General features: G+C 45.1%; 1 protein-coding gene across 1 annotated transcript in view; it reads left to right on the plus strand.

The window, feature by feature from the left end:
* The window catches only part of LOC119461068 (patronin-like), a 44,510-nt gene extending 25,742 nt beyond the window's left edge, over window positions 1–18,768 (plus strand). Inside the window, 11 exon segments of the mRNA XM_049672565.1 lie at window positions 2,485–2,578; window positions 3,391–3,443; window positions 3,861–3,939; window positions 6,405–6,876; window positions 6,878–8,876; window positions 9,490–9,596; window positions 11,681–11,808; window positions 13,168–13,439; window positions 15,761–16,008; window positions 16,840–17,003; window positions 17,904–18,768. Of these exon segments, the coding sequence (XP_049528522.1) occupies window positions 2,485–2,578; window positions 3,391–3,443; window positions 3,861–3,939; window positions 6,405–6,876; window positions 6,878–8,876; window positions 9,490–9,596; window positions 11,681–11,808; window positions 13,168–13,439; window positions 15,761–16,008; window positions 16,840–17,003; window positions 17,904–18,036 (3,749 nt within the window). The 3' untranslated portion in view covers window positions 18,037–18,768.
* Window positions 18,769–22,619: the final 3,851 nt, after the last annotated feature.

Here is a 22,619-nt window from a genome sequence, read left to right on the forward strand (position 1 = left end):
AAAATTTTAATCCGTGCATCAATAGCCCAGAAGGTGAAAACAATAATGCAAGCATTCTTAAAAAGTGATAAAAACAACTGCCTTTATAATACATTGCAGTTATTTTTGTTTTTGTAGTTTATTAATTTTTGCAATGTGGAAACAACGCAGCAAGAAATAGAGCAAAATAATTTTGAAGCTAGAACTTTAAAATCTGCCTGCATTATACCACTTATCATGCATGCAGGTTTCTACTGCAAAAAAATATATATGTAGATTGCATCTGCTCTGGGTGCTAACATATCAATGCTGGCAGATTGCAGGAGTAAAAAAATATTCATTACATAAAAATAGCAAAAAACCAACTTGGCTTAGGAGGGACACGGTTTTATGAAGGTAATTTTGTTATTAGTTGACCAAAATAGCGATCCTTGAAGTGAGATACTCAACAGATTTGTGCAAAAGGAGTTATATACTTCAAAATAATCAATTTCAAAAATTAGATTTTTTTTTTTTTTTTTTTTCAATTTTGGGCTGCATTGTGCACTTTCATTGGGCAAGCGACGCGCACTGCGCGTCGCTTGCCCACTGAAATGAATTGCTGTCAGCTGTTTTGGATGGCTTCTTATTATGTAAACGCTAACAAAGTTAATTCTCCCAGTTACGTGTCAGCTGTATCTTTTTCATTATGAAGCATACAATGGACCTCTAAGCTACATCGTCACTTTCAGCAAATAAGACGTCTTGGGAATATTCATTCTTGAAATAGAGAGATAATGTTTTAATACACGAGCTTCTGTATTCAAACACTCCTGGGCCAATTAAATGCAAGGATGCTTTCAGCAAAGCATGAGAAGGAATAGGATTGGAATAGAATTGCTACGTAATCCCAGCCCAGGTTTCAAATACTGGGCGCTTGGAGAAGTGACCCACTTTGACCAGAAGGGCTGGTGAATGGAAGGTAGTATGTGAAATAGAAATGTTTGTTTGGCAGATCTTACATAATCAGAGGCGGCACACATGCAGTGGGTATTGATTAGAGTGGCATTTTAGTCTACTGCAAAGTCATTTATGTAGTGGAGCTCTGCAGGTCTAGGAGCAAGTTGGCCTGCAGCTCGAGAGTTTACAATGTGAAATTCATCACTGTAAACTTGGCATGTACACCCGTGAGCAAAAGTATACGGACCAGGGGTTGCGCGATAAAGCTGATTTTTTCCTCTGCCTGTGAACGCAACTTGAAATTGAGGACTGCAGTCCAAACTTGGCATTGTGAACTTTTCAGTGTACTCATTAATTTAACTTTATGCTTATTAATTACGAAGAAATTCAGTTTTTTCGCCGACCCTGTGGTCCGTATACTTTTGCTCATGGCTGTACTTTGCGGAAAATACAGCAGTGGGTAGTAAATTTTATTGGTGATCAGCTGTTATGGCATGAAATGAGTGTTTATTGCATTTGTCAATATTGTGTCGATGTTGCCTTTCTGTAGAATATGATAGTACAGAGAAATATTGCATTTGGTAGTTACAAACTCGCACAAATTCTTGCGGCTAATGAAAACAAAACACATAAATACTGAAAGTGAAAGGTTATTAACAATGTTTAGCTTTTCGAATGTTGAAGGCTCACAATTTTGAAAGAAGCATTAAAGTACTGTACTAAGTTCTGCTAGCGTTTGTTACTCTTCTTTATGATAAACACATTAACTGATTAACTCTCCAGGCAACAAACACACTTTATACATGTTATTTAAATATGTAAACTGTAAGCAGAAAAGTGCAAATGTAAAGGTTTACGTTCTGTACGCTATGCTTTAGCATTGGTTTGGATTCCCTTCAGATGTCCATTAATTGTGTCCATTGAAAATTTAATTTCACCACATTTCTTACATCTTTAAAATTACAAAAAATGTTCAGCTGCAGAACAGGTTAAAAATTTCGAATTCTTCAGTGAGTTTCGTTAAATTTACAAAGTGTAGACTCCGTGCTAGAACTCTGTACAAGAACGGCAGTTATGAAAACATCCACTATTTCATGTCTAGCATAATTTGAAATCGCCTACTCAGCCACTTGAAAAGTATGCCTGATGTAAAACATAGCAAAAAACTGTGAAAGAAGTGAGTCTGTTACATGACAACATACCGATGCCAAAAGCAACACCGGTCCATCTACCTTCGTACTTATTTTACTGAAATATTTTACAAATATTATTAAATCTTGCTGCACAGATCCAATGAGAAGTGTTTCAAGATGTATGCGACATGTTTGAAATTTGAAATAATATTTTCATCAGTGATTTTGCTTTTGATGCACTGTCTTTGCGTGCATAATTGTGCACACATTGTCCGAAGGGGTCGTGATTAAAACAATTTGTAGTTGGGAAGTTTAGTTTCCGAACCCTAATTTGTCAAGCAGTTGTCGTGAAGGGGCGGTGGCAGGTCAATCTTACATTGTGTATCGTGTCCGGGAGCGCAATGCAATGTGCCGATGCATTTGTTGTGCGCAGCGGCTCGGCATCGTGGGGAGTCCCTACGCAAGGCACGCGCCCTGCAGAACTCGTGTAGCCACATTCCAGATTTGTGCCCGCCAGACGACCACAGGTAAAGGCACCTCTCTGCCCCTCCACCATGCACACTGTGTAAAGCCCATGAGTTGCGTTCTGGAGCGATAATTTTGCTGGTTATTAAGACTTGCTTCTTTTAATTGGCAAGAGCATAAAAAGTATTTGATAGAAAACGTTTGTGGGCACATGTCTTGCTGTTAGTTAACCTGCGATGATTCAAGTTAAAAATATGTACCTAATTGAAAATTTCTGCTCATTCGAACATAAAAATTTTCATTCACCTCAATATTAAAACCACTTACTGTAATATCCCGACTTTGAATAGTGGCGAGTTGGGCAAGTTGGTTAAGGTTCATGATTAGCGGTAGCACAAAGGACAAGGACAAAGTCAGGTGACAAACACTGCGCCGAACTGGCAACTGGAAGTTTATTGAAAAAGGAGTAATATATTTTTCTGGGATGCTTTTACAAGACTTCATGCTCATGATGTTTTGTTTGCAAATGACGTGATCTGCACTGTGTACATATGTATATATATTTTCCCTTTTTCAATAAACATCCAATTGCCAGTTCAGCGCCGTGTTTGTAGTCTCGCTTTGTTCTTGTCTTTCGTGTTGCCGCTAATCATATCCGACTCATTGCCCTCCCTGCCAGAAAATATAATTTGTCAGAGAAAGGCAGTAAGTGATATCTTGGCATAATAGCAGTAGGGAAGGTTTGTAAGCCGAGTAAGGAATGTAGATACTTACCAGAAGCCAACATGTGAATGCTTGCCAACAGTGTGCGGTCTGGTGCAGGTGTGTAAAGTTAACTATGCTACCAGTCATTGATTCTTGTTTCCTCCATCAGCCAAACAAAGCACAATGGGGCCTGGCCAGAAGGAGCGCGAAGGCTGAGCCAAGGTGAGAACACTTGAGTTTTGCACTAGACAATGGATTTATTGATGGAATACAGTCACCGACTGATAATTCAGACAGCTTCACGGTACCACAACTGGTCCTATAGGCTTAATATGTAAGGAACACCTTACAATGCGCTGTTCAGTAATTTAGACTGCGCTTGCATGACCACGTGCTAATTCTGCCACCTGTCGGAGCGCAAAAAGCAATATTTTTGCTTTAATGTGTTTCTTCATGCGTCGGGGGCATGGTCGCGGGCCTTGTTGCCGGCATCTCATCAAAACCAAAACTAGCGAGGCCTACTTGATCTAGTATCTACAGTATGTTAGGTCACTAGAGTTTGCAACCTGAAGTTTGTGAAACAGTGGTATACAGTGTAATGGTGCCTCTGATGCATCGTGAACATGTTTTGGATTGCAGGTGCAAAGCCTAGCACTCGTGTTTCACGTTCTTCTGTCCGGGAGGATGAAGATTCGGACCAGCTGAGCTCGTCACCTAGGTAACATTTACACTGACGATCTCACTGTCTGTACAAGTAGGGCTAGGCTAATTGGTGAAAATGAGAAAACGAGTAAAAACTTGCTCGTAGCCACCATAAATTTTTGTGCATATGTGTTTGCTGCTACATTATATCAATCTTTAATAAGAAATTTGCTAATGTATCGAAGTATCCTAAGGTAAAAGTGGAAAGTATTGTATGTATCTGATACAATAATTGTGGTAGTACAGTTAAACCTCAATATAACGAAGTTTATTGAACTTTTCATGACCTCTTGTCCATAGAACACCATGTATGTGGAACCTCAATGTAATGAAGTGTGGTTATACGCTATTTCAATATAATGAAATTTTACTGCCGCTGCAAAGGAATACCGAGACAATAAATGGAAACTTCAGCAGACGCACCTCTCAAATTGTGTGCCACGTGACAGAGCGACCGCCCGCGGAAGTTTCGTATAAAGTCCAAGTGTGATAAGATCCTATTGCACTCCGCTCACTGTGTGCTTTAGGTGCGAGTGAAATCGTGCCAGGGTGAGAGAAGAAAGATGGTGGCTTCATGAGTGTCGCCTTCCCGCACAATCAAAGGGAAAGTGGGAGGGGGTTAGGGAGTAAGTTGACGCACATCTCGAATTATGGCATGCGTCTCAGCCATGGCATCGCATGGATGTAAGCGCGGCTGAGTGCATACGCAGTTGCGCACCCTGCTTTAGAGGTAATCTGGCGCATGTGCAAAGAGTGGGCGTGCCGAGACGGCATGGCATCTTGTAAGCTGTCTTCCCGTGTGTTTAGTATTGGAGGTTGCGTAATCTCGAGTTTTGGAGTCCTGTTTAAATGAGTGGCAGACGAAGAATTTGTTCCCCGCTGCCAGGGCTTTTCATAGCGTTGTCCACATGTGGGCGACGCTATCAGCCTCGGGGCGGAGTGGACGGGATGTGAAAGCGTGGCTGGCTTCGCTTAATTCGTACCGCCGATGTGAAGATGTCGTTGATAGGGCATGAAACTGTATCATTCGTCGCCTACTCCCAGGTTCAACCAAAAGAATTGTTTTCTCATGAATTTCCTTTTTTTGATTGCCCGATAATCCGTAAAATTACTTTTACGTACAAAAGCAAAAAAGCAAAAAAGTACTTTTTGCTTAAAAGGTCGAATTTCAACGCAACAACATTTCGATATAACAAAGCAAATTGCTGATCTTACCGACTTCATTATATTGAGGTTTAACTGTATCTTGTGTGGGTATCTCAAATACTTGTTGCCCGAGTATCTTGTATCATATCGTGATACAATCGGGCAAAGTATGTTTGCCCAGCCCTGACCACAGATTGCGTTGTTGCACGTAGTTCAGTTTGCATCCCTCAGTGCATTATTTTTAGACTTTGCTTCCACCTCCTAGCTCTTGCCACAACTGATTGTTTGCTTGACCTTCGCCTTGCTTACCGCACATGCAGATGCCGTTTATGTTTATGGTACTCGTTACATCTATCTCGTTTCTAGTAACTCAAAATGCTATGGCAAGATACTTGTCTGATACACTTGTTGATGCATAAGATAGAAAAAAGAGCAACCTTGAAAACCAAACCAGAGAGTTGGGCCAAATGCACGCAAAAAACTCGGTGAACCTCATGAATGTACATTTTTTTCACGTTCCTAAGTTTTCCTGTGTAACCAGCCGGAGTGATTTATATACTGATGTCAAATGGCACTTATGATGCACGCTCACAAGCTTATGCATGTGGTATAAACGTTGATTATCTAAGAAGAGCCTGAATTGCGTGTCAGGTGCAGCAGTTGTGTGCTAGTTCGTTCATGCATGTACATATCGAAATTGGCTTTAACATTGAATTTTTGCTTTAATGTTGCTCAGTTATGCTGCTCAACTATGGCCAGGCACTCACGCGAGGCCAATGTTTTAGCCTCGTGCAAGCTTTTATATACAAGATTCCTTCATTTTTGAAATGGCTAAGTGGAACCCTGCTAATTTTAGCCTCCACTCTCTATAATATTAACCATTTTTATCTTATCGTGGTCCGGACCTGCTTGTACATACTTTATGATCAGGTGTGTCTTAAGAACACATTGAGTACTCTTACAGGTTCGTTTTTTTTTTTTATAGTGATGGCAGTGAGCTTCTCGGGGTTGTGATCCTGCCGCTTGTACTGCACGATACATTACTAACAGCAATTGTATCTCTTTAACTGTGGCAGATGCTGTCAATGAAGTGGTGGTAGACAATGCACCAGGCTGTGCTGTTGGGATGCCAGAGTTGAACCTTAATCCTTGTAAGCACAGCTCCTCAGGAGGCTGTACAGGATGGGCTGAAAAAGAGAGTACAATTTTTTAAATGTTTCTTTTGGTCGTGGCTTAATGTACTTAGGGTATCTACGCAATGTTTAATATTGTGGTGTCTTGAGATTGTGTGTCCTCGCTACCTGATGTGGACGTCCTAGAGCACCTTTTCCGCAGGTGTCGTTCGGACGAAGATGATGCCTTTCTTACTGGCCGGAGGCCAAGCTCCTCTCTGCGACGGCACTCAACTGAGGCCATGGACCCTCTTCTGCCGGCACGCTTGCGGGAGCCCAAGGAGCGAAATAACTGTGATGTTGCAAAGTACCTGGAGCGTGGTGAAGACACCTCACTAGGCTCATCACCTACGCCCCAGTCCCCCGCACGAAGCCTGCATGAAGCTATGCTCCGAGCGCGAGAAGCAGAGGAGCAGGGGTCTCCAGCCCACAGGGCATCATCCATAAGCGGAAACCTGAGCCTTCGAAGGAGCACCTCCCGCTCAGAGCTGGGATCTCCTCTTCACCGGAGCGGGTCACGCAGCACCCTTGTCGGCTCAGATCATGCGTCACCTCTGCACAGGAGTGCCTCCAAGTCCGATGTTGGTTCACCATTGCGGAGGAACTCTTCCAGATCAGACCTGTTCCAGCCATCAGCATCTGAGCCGCAGCACGTCGCAGACCGACATCTATGGAGGCTCTCCCATACGGAGGACGGGTCGGTTTACAACAGAGACCGAAACAAAGAAGCCTTCAACCCTGGAAACCTACTATGACCAGTTGGGAGGAGGTTTGCAAAAACAGGCGGGCTATCCACTTCGGCGAGAGTCGTCCCTGTCGCACATGTACAATTTTTCTGGTGAGAAGGCAGCCCTGGAAATGACAGACCCATTTGAGACTGACATGTTTGCAGAGCACAGGGAACGAACGAAGAAGGCAGCTCAGATTATGAGCTTTGCACAGCTGTCAAAGATGAAGGATACCACGGACTCCGGCAAGGCACCATCAAGCATCAATATTGTCTACATGCAGCAGGACGGCTCTGGGAATCGGTTGCCTCCGGAGAAGCGGAAGACAACGCCAACCGATGGTGTTAGTAAATCATCATCATCAACAACCACGTGGCAGCAGCAGGCTGCAGACAGCGAGGAAAACAGGACTGCAGAGGACAGTTCATCACCTCTGGCAGCACAGCTGAATAATGTGCGATTAAAGCTTGAAGAAAGGCGGCGTAAGATCGAACAAGAGAAGCGCCGCATGGAAGATCGTGTCAAGAAGCAGCGACAAAAGGTCAGCAAGGCAGCCTTCTTGCAAGCTGTTGCTCGCGGTGACAGCAAAGTCTCCGAAGGTGGTAGCATGCATGAGTCATCTGGCGAGACACTGGTCGACGAGACTTCTGCTGACAGTGTTGACTCGGAGCATCCCCAGCAGAAGTGGCTGCAGCAGAATGGCAGCCCACAACCCGTGGAGGAATCCCCTCAAAGTGATGACGTGGACCTTGAGGATAGCACCACGACCATTGAACAACTCAGCACAGAACTGACGGTTCTGCAGTCCGACATCTCGCGCATCACCAAACAGCAGCAGGCCATTCAGAACCTTCTGCACGGCCCCCAGGCTGTGCCATTGCAGCCACAGCCTCAAGAGCAGTTCTTCCTGCACAGTGGCAATGATGGCGGCCAGCCTCAAAGCCTGCCCACATTTGCACACGCCAGTCCTCAACCTTACCTCACCGAATTGGTGCGACCACCGCCATTTCAGCAACAGCAGCAACTGCAACAGCAGCAACTGCAACAGCAGCAACTGCAGCAGCAGCAACTGCAGCAGCAGCAGCAGCAACTGCAGCAGCAGCAGCAACAGCAGCAGCAACTGCAGCAGCAGCAGCAACAGCAGCAGCAGCATCAGCAGCCCCATCAACGACGTCAGTGGGAATACCCGATGGCACCCATCCTGCCACCACAGCAGCCTAGAAGAGGGCAGTGGGGCCCTCCTGTGGTCACACTTGCCGAGCAACCCATGCGCTGGGGGGCCCCAGCCGCCGCACTGGTGGATCCGGGCTACGTGGTCTATCCCTCAGGTCAAAATGAGTTTGCATACCAACCGCCTTACTACCAGAATGGCACTGCTGCCACCATGCAGCAGGTGGGCTATGCCAGTTTTGCAATGCCGTCACAACAGCAACCGCAGCAGCCGCTGCAACAGCAGTCGCCGCAACAGCCGCAGCAGCAGCAGCACACACTGCCACCACCATTCCAAGCACCTTGCACAGTCAGTATGGAGCAGGTGACTGCTGCCGCACCCACTCAGCCCGAATCTCAGCGCCCGTCACGGACGCCACCACCGCCTGCCGTGGAGGAGCAGCTTGTAGAACGCCTTGAGAATCTGTCAATGGGCAGCTTAGCTTCGCCGCCCCGGAGTGTTGAATTTGGCAAGACATACCGTGTTTCCAAGGGGCAGCAGCCAGTGCGGAATCAGGCCAAACCATCCGATGACGGCAGTGAAGTGGGCTTCTTTATTAGCTTCGATGATCAGCAACCTAAAAAGCCAAAGCCCAAGCTCCGTCCAAGAATCGCAAAACCAGAGGAAAATTCTAGGCCAGAAGAGTTCGGCCTCAGCAATGGTACCCTTACAGCAGCATCTACAGAAAGCACAAAAGGTAAACGGATGCTTGTTCTCATCTCACCTCGGAAATGTAGCAAGATTATGAGTGCCTATGGTAGCTGTATGGAAGTTTCCGCAAAAATTACACGAGGGAAATCTGCAAGTTCAATCAGCATGGGAGTGACAGGAAGCTTTTTTAGAGCGAAAGCTGTACTACGCCTTGTCTCGCAAGGTCATTCATCGCTGCGGAGAGGCGTTGCAGCTAAGCTCACTCGAAGCCTCGCCGCTGCAGTGCCACGTGACTAGGCGAGGGTTTAATGGTTACTTCGCCGGTGCTTGGTCGCTCAGTCTCGCCATGAATGGCGCGCCGGCTGGGCTGTCTGTGCGTGTGCTTCAGTGCAAGCAACAGGCTGAATCTAATCATCCAGTAGATACAGCTAGACGACAGGCTGCGATATCTCAAGCAAAGGCAAAGTTAGCTGCTGAAATGCGGAGCAAAGGGAGGCCAGATTAGCACGTTATAGAGAAGCCTACCAAGTGCGGAAGCGTGCATTAATGAAACACTGTGTGCATAGTCTTTGTAAAACCAATTCAAACAGACCTTTTGCTCATGATAACTAGGTTTACAAAAGTTAAACCTCAGCCAATGGTTTTTTTGCTCATTGCAGGCTCTGAGAACTCATCAAACAGCGCCCCATCAGAGAACCAAGGACCTCCCAGTGGGTCATTAGGGGTTGGTTTTGTCATAGGAGCTGACTTGGTGAATCCTGACCCGGTGAGTGGCAGCACAGTTATAAGTTCTTTGTAAGTCTAGAGGTAGGGAAAATTGCAGGCAGTGGCTGATGATAAAATGCTTTCGAGTAGGATTTGTTGTTGGCCTAGTTGGTACAAGTTCATCTTGGTAGGAATGGCACAAAACAAGACGACAAATAAGTGTGGACGGCAGGAAAGGTGCTACCAGTCCTTTCTTTATGCAAAATGCTGGTGGTAAATCTAAGTAAGAAGCTTTTGCTTAGTCCATTGACACATTGCTTGTGCATGTTGGCATCCCGTGCAAGAAGCAATTGAAGGACCTTTGCTTCCTCATTTCGGTTTGATTTATCACTAGATATAGAACAGTTATACAGAAATTGTTTGGCCTGGGTAGTTACAGTGGTTAGTATGATCTCAACCAAAAAGATATTTATGTGCGTATATTTATATTGTGTACACACATGCCATGCACACACACACACACATACACACACAAACACTGGTGCCAGGTGTAGTGGTTATGAGTGCCACACGGTACACTGACACCATCACCACGGGTGGTGCCAGGTAATGAGAATGACAAGCATAGTTGATCTACCATAGGCAACAAAAGAAATACTAGTCATTATACTCTGTTTCAGTAGTTCCATGCAGCAAAGCCAAGGCTATGTGATTTGTGAGCACATATTCTGGCGCAGCGAGATGTAGTGCCACAGTTCGAAACCTGTTGGATGACTAAATGGCCTTGACAAGTGGTGTTGTAAGCAGGTGTCTATTTGGAAGCTTCTCTGCTGGTCGCAGGGTGGTTTATTGCGTGATTTTGCTTCATTCGTTAATAAAATATTTATTGAGGCTGTATGATACTGAAAATAGAGTTCACCTCTTGTTTGAATGAAAACGTGTGGAGAACAAAGAAATTAATGCAACATACAGACTAATTTGCATTTAAGAAGTACAAACAAATAATTGATTTGACAGTCGTTTCATTCATACATGTAGTTGCCATAGCCACAACACCATGGAGGACTCCTTCCTGGGTAGTGCTTTGTCCTTCGCATAAATGGAATCTGCATACTTTGCTTGTGTGTTATCGTTCCAAGCTGCTCTTTTACAGGAAAGGGCTGAATAAGTTGGTGTTGAACACGCTTTGAACAGTGCGAAAGAAGTGTGGTAAACATGCACGAATTCTAATTAAGGAAACGGCTGCACTTACGAATGTCAACAAGTGCACCGTGTACAAGTAGATGTTACAAGAGATGGCGCCACCATCCCATGGGACACGCTTGCTGAGTGCTCCTTCTGAACCCCCAGTTTCCGCTGTCTCTGCAACCCTCCTTCTCCTCTGTATTTCGAAATATCTTGAAGACGCACACCTTTTTTGGTGTCAGAGCGAATATGGAACAAGTTTTCTACCGCTGCTACTGCAACAGCTGATCTCACTGCGCAGTTCCAGTCTTTGTAGATGCTGCTGTCTCCTGCGCTGCTATGCTCGCCACTAGCATACAAGACGTGGAAAGGCGCCTTTAAAATGTGTTCACCCCACCTGATTGGTCGAAGAAGCCTGTACCTTCCATAGTGCTGCATGGAACTACTGAAACAGAGTACAACACAATGTGAGGAACCAGTTTTGTGTAGCCAATGCAAGTGTACACACACACAAGGGTATCATAAAACAGAGGGCCATCCAGGAGAGGCAGTAAAGGTGTCTCGCATCCAGCAGCATTATGCGGAGAAATGCTTGCACCCTTGATTCACACATGGCAACCGTTGCCTTTGAGAACACGCGTTCTGACCCGCTTCATGCGATATTATCACCCATGACATTGTGTTGAAATTTTGAGATGTGATGCAAAAGTGCACTTCAGTGTGAGAAAGATAACTCACCCATAAGGTTTTTTGCCTCAAGTGAGTGATGCCTAATATATCTGAGAATATGCTTGAGTGTATCTTTTACTTTCTTTACAGAAATGTTTTGATATGCACATGTAAGGATTCATCATGATTTTCATATGATACTTGTTGCAGAAGTGCCAAATTGTAGTAGAGGCCAAATGCCTTGCAGTTTTATAATAATGAAACTTATAATTTGTTTTGCATGTTATGCAGGAAGCGGAGAATGAGATGCAGCGGCGCAAGGAGATGATGATGCTGGTCTCACTGCGGAGGAGAGAAGAACAGGAGGCGGCCAGGCTTGCCAAAGAGCAACGAAATGCTGTCAAGCGAATGCAAGAGCAGTCAGTGTCTTTGTTTCTTTCTCAGTGCTTTTCAGGTTTAGTAATATATTCATTGCTTTATTGGCAAGAAAGTATTCCTAAAAGAATCCTGCAGCACTATTTAAATTTTAAAAATAAACCTGCCTAGTTGTGAGACTGTGCTCTTGTGAACACCTGAGCCATGTATTAATCCTGTAGTCGCAGAAAGTGCTAAAAGATTCTTGCTAAAAGAACTGCCTGGCGTTTCCTTCAACTTCTTTAAATCCCTTCCTTGTTCAGTGCTTTTATGTTTTGTATCGGTAAACATAATGGCTATTGACTAAACTTAAGGGTGTACAAGTATACTCGAATATCACCGAATCGAATAGACCAGTGAGTGTTCAAATAATTCAATTCGCGAATCGCATGTCACATGCGCCACAGACCCCTCGTGCTCAATGTTGCCCAGTGAGCGTTTCACTTTGTTTTTGGCACAAATGGGCGCGCCGCGGACTGGTCGCCCCGGCTGACGTGGTAGCAGACTTTGTCACTGCAAGCTCTCCCCAATGTCGGCTTGATGCGGGAATTGCACACACAGCTCCCAAATGCTGTGATTTGCAGAACGGTGACGTGTCCGCCAGGTCCTGCCCCCTGTCGGTACACGGTTTGTCCGGACTGACAGGACCAATCGAAAAGATAACGCAACGCGGACTGAGGGAATGGCAACAAAAGCAGCGCTTATTTTGAAAGTGTGTGTGAAGATTGAGCCGATTAGCCACCGTTCGGCACGCACGTCATGTTAGATACGTGGCCACAAACTTAAGTCACGCCACTTCAAGAGCTGTCAATGCAACCTGCACGTATGTTCGCGGGACCGATCACTGATGAGCCACCAGTACGACCATACCATATATTCATACAAGATTGTCTGAACGTATGTGACACTGGTTTGATTCTGAAACACCAGATAAATTTTGAAGGATTTTTTTGCCATTGAAGAATGGCACATACCCAGTGGCTCAAATTGAATAGTGTCAATTAACGTACGTCGTAATAGTGACAGTCGGTTTCAAACCCGCTTCCCTCAGCAGAGCAGCGTAATGCTCTAGCCATTTGACCATGAACTATACTATAACACAAAGCAATCCAAGTTAATGGGAAAACTTTTATAGACCCAGCCAGACAGCCCGATAATCCCCTCAAGATGCGTGAAGTACCCTATGAATGGTAATTCCATTAAAAAAAAACAACCAGGCTATTCCTCCTCCCGGCCTTCTGATGTCGTGTCTGAAAGATTTTTACAAATTTTTACGTTCACAGGATGGCAGGCATGAGAATGAACTAGCATTTTTAGCAGAGATAGTTCGAGGAGTAAGATGCGAAATTCCGAACTGCACGCAGACTGCGACGTGAGGAACAGGCGCGGAAGCGAGAAGAAGACCGTCAGCGACGACAGATGATCCTCGAGCAGTACCGTCAGCGCAAGGCCCAGGAAGAGGCTGAGAAGGATGCTGCAGTCCATGGGGGCAGCAGCATGAGCTTGCGTGGTGGTGAAGGTGGTGCTACGCTGACACGCAGCAGTGCCAAGCCGCGATCGTCTTCGCGGCCCCGACCAAAGTCGATGCACCTCGGGCCATGTTCGTTGCAGCGCGGCTCTCATACCAGTCTTGACGGTGAGACACACGCGTGCATGAGGTTCTTGCTTCGTTGCATTTAGGTTGTGCTACAGTTGAATGTTGTGTGTGTATCCAACACACCTTAGTTGAAGTCTCTTGGCTGTGGCGTTGTAGTAGCTTCACTGCGTTGTAGCTTCTGGCTTTAAAAGCCATTGTCATGTGCACAATTGTGCTTATTGCAAATGCCTGTTAAGTTATTTTTGCCAGCAACTACATTTGCTACCACAGCACAATGCCCTATTGCTACCATTTTTACTTGAGTACGCTTGGTTGGGCTGTATTAGGATCATTTGATAGACCTGGATTTGCAGTAAGCTTTTGCAGTAATGTGTGCATTTTGATTTGAAATGTGTTTTTTTTACTGGGCTGCCATTAATAACAGTTCATTGTACAGTTGAGTCCCGCTGCAACGAAATTCACGCGAAACATTTCGTTGTGGCAGGACTTCGTTCACGCAAAATTAGTATGTACTATATACGTATGCCAAATGGCAAAGCCACGAACGAAACCGAAACCATCGTCCAGGAAATCTTCGCGATGGCATGGGGGGCAAAGGTTGAGACGTACCGAATGTGGTCAAAAAGTATCAACTTCAGGAGAGAATGCATTTTGCGCCGCTGCTGCAGCATTTTTCGTACATTACGGCCGATGCCTAACTCAACGCGCGTGCCCGGCCGATCGTGAAACACTCGTTTTGCGGCACATGCACCGCCGCAATGAAGTGGTTTGAATTATCACAATTTCACTGCATATTTATGACAAAGTCAGCAAGCTTGGCAAGCTTACACTTACCGTAAGTTTTATTTCCAGAAGTCGGTCAGTCTGAATTTCTTCTGCTTCACGGCAAACAAAGGCATTATGCAAGTCTCGCAGTCCGTTAAAATAAAGCCATCGTAACGTCATTGTCGCCGGCTCTGATAACTTTTTTGATGCAGTCAAAAGGATCGATTACTTTCAAAGCAGTCGCCGTAGTCCGTGCATCTTGCGGATTGTCATTTTCCCCAGACGATGGCATCATGTTGACAACGGCAGCTGGTGCCTGCGGCGCGGCCGCGCAAGCGCCGTATCTTGAAAGCGATCTGCGACATGCACAAAGTGGGCGCCCGCACGGGCCTCATCTTCCAAGTGATTTGCGATGTGGGCAAAGTGCAACTCGTTGCTACTGCAGCACCTCCTCACTTCAGTGTTTTGACAGCGAGTTTCCGCGGTCATCGAGCAAGATGTGTTCATGTTTACCTGTGCGCGCGTGACACCGTGCTTGGTAATTTAGTAAGCGAATGTTTACAAGTTTATACGGCAAGTTTATATTGCAATCAATGTTTTGCCTTTCCGGCGAAACTGTGCAATTTTTTCCTTTCCGCTTTCTGCCTCGGCGATCATCTGTGCCTTCTCCTCGAGATAGAGAAATTTACGCTTCTTTGTTGGTCTAGCCATTTCGACCGGACAAACACCACAGAGGAAACGGCAGTGATTGTGGTGATCCCATGCAGTTATGCGCAGGCGTGTGATGACCACTGCGTGGCTATGGATTGTGGCTCAAATCGGTACTTTGGATTTGATTTTGTGCGCGAAAACCTCGTTAAACAGACATACGATCATCGTCACAATTTTGGAAGGGCCTTCTAATTTGACTACTCGGCAGTTGCAATTTAAGTTCAGTCCCAGTTTGTTCGGTGAAGCGGAATTACTTTCTATGGGCAGCTGACGGGCAAACGGAAAATCTTCGTTGTGGGGGAAATTTCATTGTGGGGTGAAGCGATAGTCACAGTGCAGCAGAGACAGCGGAAAGAACCAAGTGTAAACGGTTTCGTCACTTTGTAAATTCGTCATTTTTAACGAAGTACTGTGTAATAAATAATAAAATAAACATTATTAAAAATGTCTGACGGCAGGATTCGAACCCAGTACCTCTAGTACATAAGCCCGACATTGAAACCATTACGCCACAGACGCATGCAATGATACACGGCTTAGAATGCCCTTATCAATTTCTCTTGGGCAAGTCAGCGCATTCAGACGCCTGGCGCGATTCAACTACGTTCACCAACAGGACTCCGCACGCGAAGCAAACATGAAACACAGTCACCGTCCCACAAATCACGCGCCTTTCACTGCAGCGGACCATGAGTTCATGAAGCAAACAGGCAACAGGGTTCTGTGAAGACACGTTTTACTTTCGTGTTCTACCAATTCCTATGAAAGAGGGATCAACCATTATTCTCTTGCCTTCTCTCTCTTTCTTTTTTCTTTATTTGCTTGTTTGTTTGTCAAAAGCTTTAACTTCAAGACTGAAGCATGACTAGTCTGGTTCCATGCAGAGTGTGGGCGGCAGCGTGCAGCCAGCCCACCACCCTCGGGGACCGAGTGGCGGGCTTCGGCCAGTGATGGTGCCTCGGACACAGCCTCGACCCACTCGCTCATGCTGTTGCCCTCGTCAAGCGAATATGTGGGGCCCAAGCTATTCGTCAAGCCTACAGCAAAGTCCAATCGCAGCATCATCATTAATGCCATCAACACTGTTCTCGCGGGAGCGGTCAACTCTGAAACCAAGAGGAAGGTGTTGGAGGTGCGTAGCCACTTTTGTGTTCCACAGGAACAGTGCTACAAGCCCTGTGTTTGGGTTCACCCGTCAGGCGCAGTGCACAACTATTAAACTACCACACATTTCTGTGTGGCAGGTTAGGTCAGGTTACTTTGGTTGTTCTGGTGCCTTCAAGTAGACAATGAGAGTGCCTGTTTATGGAATTTATATTCATGAATCACGAAGCAGTAATGTTGCTTTTGTAGATTTTCCACATAGAATTATGTTTTTTTAGTCAACTTTCGGAGGACTCACAAAATTATTTAGTGCATTCAGTGGATTTTGGTAGTTGTCCTAGGGGACGTTTTCCAAGTAGAAATGGCAGCACTTGATTTCCAGTGCTTGTGTTTGACAATGTGTACTCACTGACAAAATTCATCCCCATTTTATTTCTTAAAGCACCGAGCGTTCTTTAAATGTATTCAGTTATACACTTTGTTGGCATAAACAAATGTGTGACAGTAGTAACGTACATTCATGGTCAATTGATTCTCAAACAAGAAATTACAAAGCGGAACATATTTCACACGTAATAACTCAATAGCACGATCTCGCGCTGCTACTTATGGCATAAGCCTCACACTAAGCATAAAAGCTGAAATTCTGTTTTTATTACACGTATTGGTGAAACCAGTAATGAAGTAATGCATTTTTGTTAGCCCTAACTTGTTCTCATTTCATTCTTCCATCACTGTACATGCTTCAAATGGCCCTTTCTAATCTTGGCTCAATATTTAGAAACGTGGAGCTAGGTGCTTTATGCTTGGTCATTTTGGCAGTGGTCACTTGACACTTTATTGCTTTGTTTGTCTGCAGGAGATAAACGTCTCTGAGAGCAAGCACTTCCTGATCCTGTTCCGAGACTCGGGCTGCCAGTTTCGCGGCCTCTACTCGTACCACCCCGAGCGAGAAGAAGTGCTGCGGCTGCATGGCATCGGACCGCGCAGTGTTCTGCCGTCCATGATGGACATGTTTTTCAAGTAAGCATTGGGGCTGTGCACTTTTGGGACCTTTGGTACGCACTCCCATTTTTCTTCCAAGAGCTGTGCCACTGTTGCTGCACTGCAGAATCTGATTAATACAGGACAATAAATAGGTGGCATAGAAGTAGATATGATATTAGCGAAAACCTGGGTGAAGGAACAGTGCTTTAGAACAGAACAACACTAGATGACACAACCAGCGCTGTTTCTTCACCCAAGTATGCATCAACTGGCCGAAGCGAGCACTTGGTTGGTGTTAGGGAGCCTGAAAAAAAGAAAAATTTAGAGGATTTGCAATGTTGCATATATCATTGTTGATGTTCAGACAGCCGCTCCCAGGAACCGCCGACATTATGCTGCCTGGCTGGTTGTAATAAATTGTGGCCATCGCTGCTCCCTCTTTGGGCCACCAATCTGTGGAGGTTTCCCAAAGAGGGAGCAGCAGTCACAATTTATGGCCACAATTTACTTTAACTGGCCAGCCATGGTGCCGATGGTTCCCGAGAGCAGTTGGTAGATGCAGCTGCTCAGGCTGGGCGTGCTAGTATGTTCTAATCTTGAAGCAGTCTCGCACGGCGCTCATGATCTTCAGCCATGGCCTGTGGCATAGCAACTGTTGCGCCGTCACAATGTCATTAGGCCAGTATTGGAGAAATTTTAATGAACAGTTTTCGTTCCACTCAAGTACTAAAGATCCCTTACCACTAGGCCATGAGCATGACATGACATTTTTCAAGCCATGTTTGGTGGGCAACCAAGATTAAAAGCAGCAAACGAATGCATGCACAAGAACAAGGGGTACACAGGATGAATGCTAGAATGATGTTGCTTGTTTGGTGGGGTCAACTGTTCTTGAGTGGCCACACAGATTGATTGGTTTGCTTCTTCTCGTTTCAGATACAACTCTGGCGCCAAGAGCTTCACTCAGATTCACACGAAGCACCTAACAGTCACCATAGATGCCTTTACCATCCACAATCATCTGTGGACTGTGAAGAAGACCTGTGTGCCTCAACGCAGGGACTTGTGACGACCGCACGTCTAAATCCCCTTCCAGTGCATTTGTTTCTCGAAGATAGACTGCTGTGCTGGGGCTATAACCAGGCTAACCAATGTGTGCCGAGGAGGCACGGCAGTTCTCCACACACCGGTCACATATTGCCGCTGGCTTTTTTTTTCTTCTCCACGGCTGAGACCCGAGGTTTGCGGGCCGAACCTCATCAGGAAGTGGTGGGGACTGTTTCACCCGCATTTTTTTCTTTCTTCCTGGGGATTTGCGCGCACTAATTTGTTTTGCTTGAGATTGTACTTTGTATATAGCGGGCGTCGTTACTGATCGTGTAGTTGAAGGAGAGAAGAGCCCAGCTGGAGAGACACAGTTGTCGCAGTTTCTCGTTGCCCTGTTTGTGCGGGAGGGTGATCCTATGCTCTTTCGGCCGACTAATGATGACTGGAGTCCTTGGGCAAATTGTGTGATATGGCTTGCCAAATGTAATATAGTCGAAGCCAACAGTTGCGCATGTTGCTCGAAAAAAAAAAGGCCATGCGGGTGCCGGTTTCTCGCTTCATTTACCTCCAATGATGTCCTCGTTTTTCTTTTTAGGCTTTTAAATGTTACTACAAATATAGATACGCTGACACACAAACACAATCTGCACGCACGAGTTGCTCTAATGGCAAATGCAGCGCTGGTTACCTTTTTTTTTTTTTTGGCTGTAATACACGAATTGTTCGCGAACAATAAATGCAGCTTTCCCTTTTTCCTGTGTTGTCGTGTATTTCCTATACTTGTTAGGTTAACGTGTGCAACTTCAGTTGGACATTCATATCCAACTATGATTCTGCAGTAAGGTGTAGTATATTTTACCAAGGTGCTTAAGAGGAAACTTTAGCTCGGAATCCTATCTAAATACATGGGAAAGGAGAAATTGTTTTTCTCGGTAACCACCGCACCAAGTTTGATGAGGTGTGTTGCATTTAAAAGCTGTCAAGGAAGGAAGCCTGCACTCCGCCACACAGTCCTTGCAAAGCAAAAGTTAAAGTCTACTGAATGTTGGTAGCCGATTTTTGAGTTAGGTTGTCAATTGTTTAATAAAAATTTATAAGCATCACAAATTTTCAGAAAACAGAACATGCAGCTTTACAGCTCTAACTCAGCAATGAAAAATGATATGTCACAATTCTGTGAATTGCATCCAATAGTAGTAGCACTTTTAAAGCAAGACTAAATTGATGTATTGTACATGGCTCTCACATATACCACTAATATGTGAGTAGGACTTTTGTAAAACTCTTGTAAACAATGTAACAAATTCATGTAAGATATAAATTGATATGTGAAGTTTGTCCGCTTTGGATGTTCTAACGGATGCAGTTTACAGAACTGCGAAATCTGTTCTTGGCGCAGAGCTATGAGCTTGTAAACTTCTTGTTTCTATTTTTTTCAAACTAACAATTTTTGACAATTCCTTGAAAAAACTTCAGGCCCTAGATCAAGGTTCTGCTTCCAACAGTCACTAGAACTTTGTCTCTCAAATGCAACAAATTTCATTAAAATCAGCCCAGTGAAAAGCGTTTGTCGAAAAAGTGTTTCTGCGTTTTACATGCAGTGTAGACCGCTTATAACGTAAGTCGCCGGAGTTGCGAATTTCTGCACTATAAGCGGTACCGCACTATAACCAAAACAACGATTTTCAAGCCCTGCACGTATGCAAAACATGTAGACCAAGCATGTAGACACGTTTTGTACTATCGCGCGCACATCGCGATTACGTTTTCGCCAATGAGCTGGCGAAAAGCTCGACAGTTTTGCACCGAGTCAAAACGAAACAACTGTTTGCGGCAACCGCTGCGGAAAAAACCCGTGACCGCTATCGACGCGATTATGAAAGGCGACTTTGCGGTGCTGAAGGCACGCACCGAGTCTGGACGAATTAACCACCATTCGCTTCAACACCTGCAGTAGAAACCGCGGTCGCCATCTATGCGATCATCGATGACGACTGCGCAGTTTCTGAGGCACGCGGCCGACGCGCGTACCGAGTAAAAACGAAACTACTGTTCGCCGTAACCGCTGCGGAGAAAACCGCGGCCGCTATCGACGCGATCGTGGATGACGACTACGCAGTTACGAAAGCCGGCGGCCAACGCGGTGTTATGCGCGGCAGTAAACGCAAGAATACAGGCTTTAAAGACACAAATAGGCTCGAAGTGATCCGGCGTTGCTGTCATTCACGTTAAGATTTCAACTGATGGCTGTGGCGATGCGGACTCCGCCGCATCGTTTCGGTTGGACGCTAGCGCCGTTCTTGCTCTTTTGCGTCGCACATTTGCGGTGCTCCTCGCTCACCGAGCTCCGAAAGTAGTCCGAATTAACGAGAGTTTTGATTGCATTGAATAATGCATACGCCGGCCGGGAGCACGCACCTTGTTTAGAAGCGTGATTTTTCCCGCGGAAGCCGCCGTTATTTCGTCTCACGCGGCTGCACTGTAAGCGGTATGCGTATACATGGAGTTCTATGGGAGGGTAAACGGGGGTCGGAAAAGGCCGCGTTGTAGCCAGTTCTGCACTCTAAATGGTCTGTACTGTATTTGAATAAGCAGCATCCGATTTGGGCGGCCCTAGCTAAAGTTTCCTCTTCAGCCATTACGTTCGAGTGTGACCATATGGTCAAATTTTCTTACTATGCATTTCAGTCTATACAGCAATTAAAAAAAAAAAATGTCTGCCACATCTGCTGAATTTGTGGTGTTTAAGGAATCGTGAATTACCTCATGCAAATTATATGACAATGACATGATATGTCTACTTTTGCGTGCTATTTCTTTAAAAGAGCTTAAGTGTTAATACATATATTGTCACCTGTAGTAGTGGGAACAGGGCAAGCGCAGAGGCGCAAGAAGAAAGAAGTGCGTGTGATAAAATTTTAAATCCCTACTTTTACAGTTCTCTGGGAGATATTTCAGTTTTAATGCATGGCATTAATATTATAAATTATGCAGTTTAGGAAAATTAATCTGTCTGTTCTGATTACTAAATTGCACATTAACTGTAGTTTCAGAATCCATATCTAAGAGTTCAGGCCAATCCCCGGAAGGGGGTACTAGCCACATGCTGAGGACATCATCATCATCATCAGCCTCCCCGCTCTCGAAGGCAAGCAAGCAAGCAAATCTCCCAATTCGATAGTTAGCTCTTGCCGCCGTTTCCTCCAGAGCACAGCTGCTCAATAAACTTCGTCAGCCCCCCTTTGAAGGCGCGTGGCAAAGTGGTTTAGTGTGGAGATGTAGCCAGTATATTTTAGGTGATGGGAATTATGCCAGGTTACCGGCCATTCTGTGTCCAGTCACTATATTATGGACTTGTTTGTGGGTAGGATCATACAGTCTACTGAACACGCTTTTTTGTGCACAAGAATGGTGCACATGCACATACAAAGCCTCAAGAAATTTGCTTTGTGTGCATTCAGTGTGAATTATTATGGGATCAAACCTTTTGAAGGCTCAGAACGGAGAAAAGAAAATGCAACGTAAAGATGTGACCATTGATTCTTTGTCAATCCTTCTGAGTGGATGGGTGCCTTTGCCTTTAAATCATCATTAACAGCCATGTGATTAAAATAAACATCATAGCAGAACACTATTGTCTGATACAGTAACAGATCAATCATTGCACTGTACCATGCATTCCATCGGTATGGCAATGTGCTGTCTCCCCAAGTCACAAATACGCTTTGGCGAGCTCTAGTTGCAGAGGCAAGACTGCACGGGGGTGCATCGCGTTAGTAGACCACTTTGTTGGACTGCTTTGCACCCTTGATGACAAGTGCACCTAGGAAACTGCCTTTTCACATAGCTCATTTGCCTGTTGGATGAGCTCACTGCATTTCGAGGTATGAAATTTGGGAAGGATGATCTTTGTGTTGTATTTGGGGTGAGGGTTCAAAAATTCAGAATATTTAATGTATGCAAATGATGACACAAGAATTTGAGTGAGGTAGCATATTGTTCTTGCCCATCTCAGAGTATGTGGTAACGCTGCCTGTTGAAGGAAGCATGCCGTGATTACATGCCTGCACATTGGCATGTAATCACTGCATGGGGTTAACGAGGCACTCTGGCATAAGAAGTTTAACTGCTATATAGCTGACCAGCCTATTAGTGGAACAAGCTTGTGTTTGGAGGATTTGTATCATCCAGCTAAATGTACAGTATAAAATATCACAAACTATTGCAGTTTATTACGACGTACGATCGCTTCTCAATTCAAAACAATGCACTCTTGGTATCGACTCTTCGGGAATCGATGTACTGTACTGTATGTACAAACACTGCAAACTGCATGCCTTATCTTATGGGTCTTGGGCAGGGATGATGGCATTGTGTTTAGAAAAGCAGCTTGTTTTCGCGCATATCAAGGAACTGCACAATGAAAGCGTTTTCAAGAAAGCAAATGAGCAATGAAGGTTCACATGCACATCTAGAAGGCGAGTCTTGTGTTTGTGAACAGGACACCGAAGTCTCGCCGAAGAAGCCGCGAACTGGATCACTGAGGATCGCCCAACCAACCAACAGAAACAACAGTTCTGTTGCCACTGAGACTAAGGGAATTGA

This window comes from Dermacentor silvarum, chromosome 8 (genome assembly GCF_013339745.2).
Source record: "Dermacentor silvarum isolate Dsil-2018 chromosome 8, BIME_Dsil_1.4, whole genome shotgun sequence".
NCBI lineage: Eukaryota > Metazoa > Arthropoda > Arachnida > Ixodida > Ixodidae > Dermacentor > Dermacentor silvarum.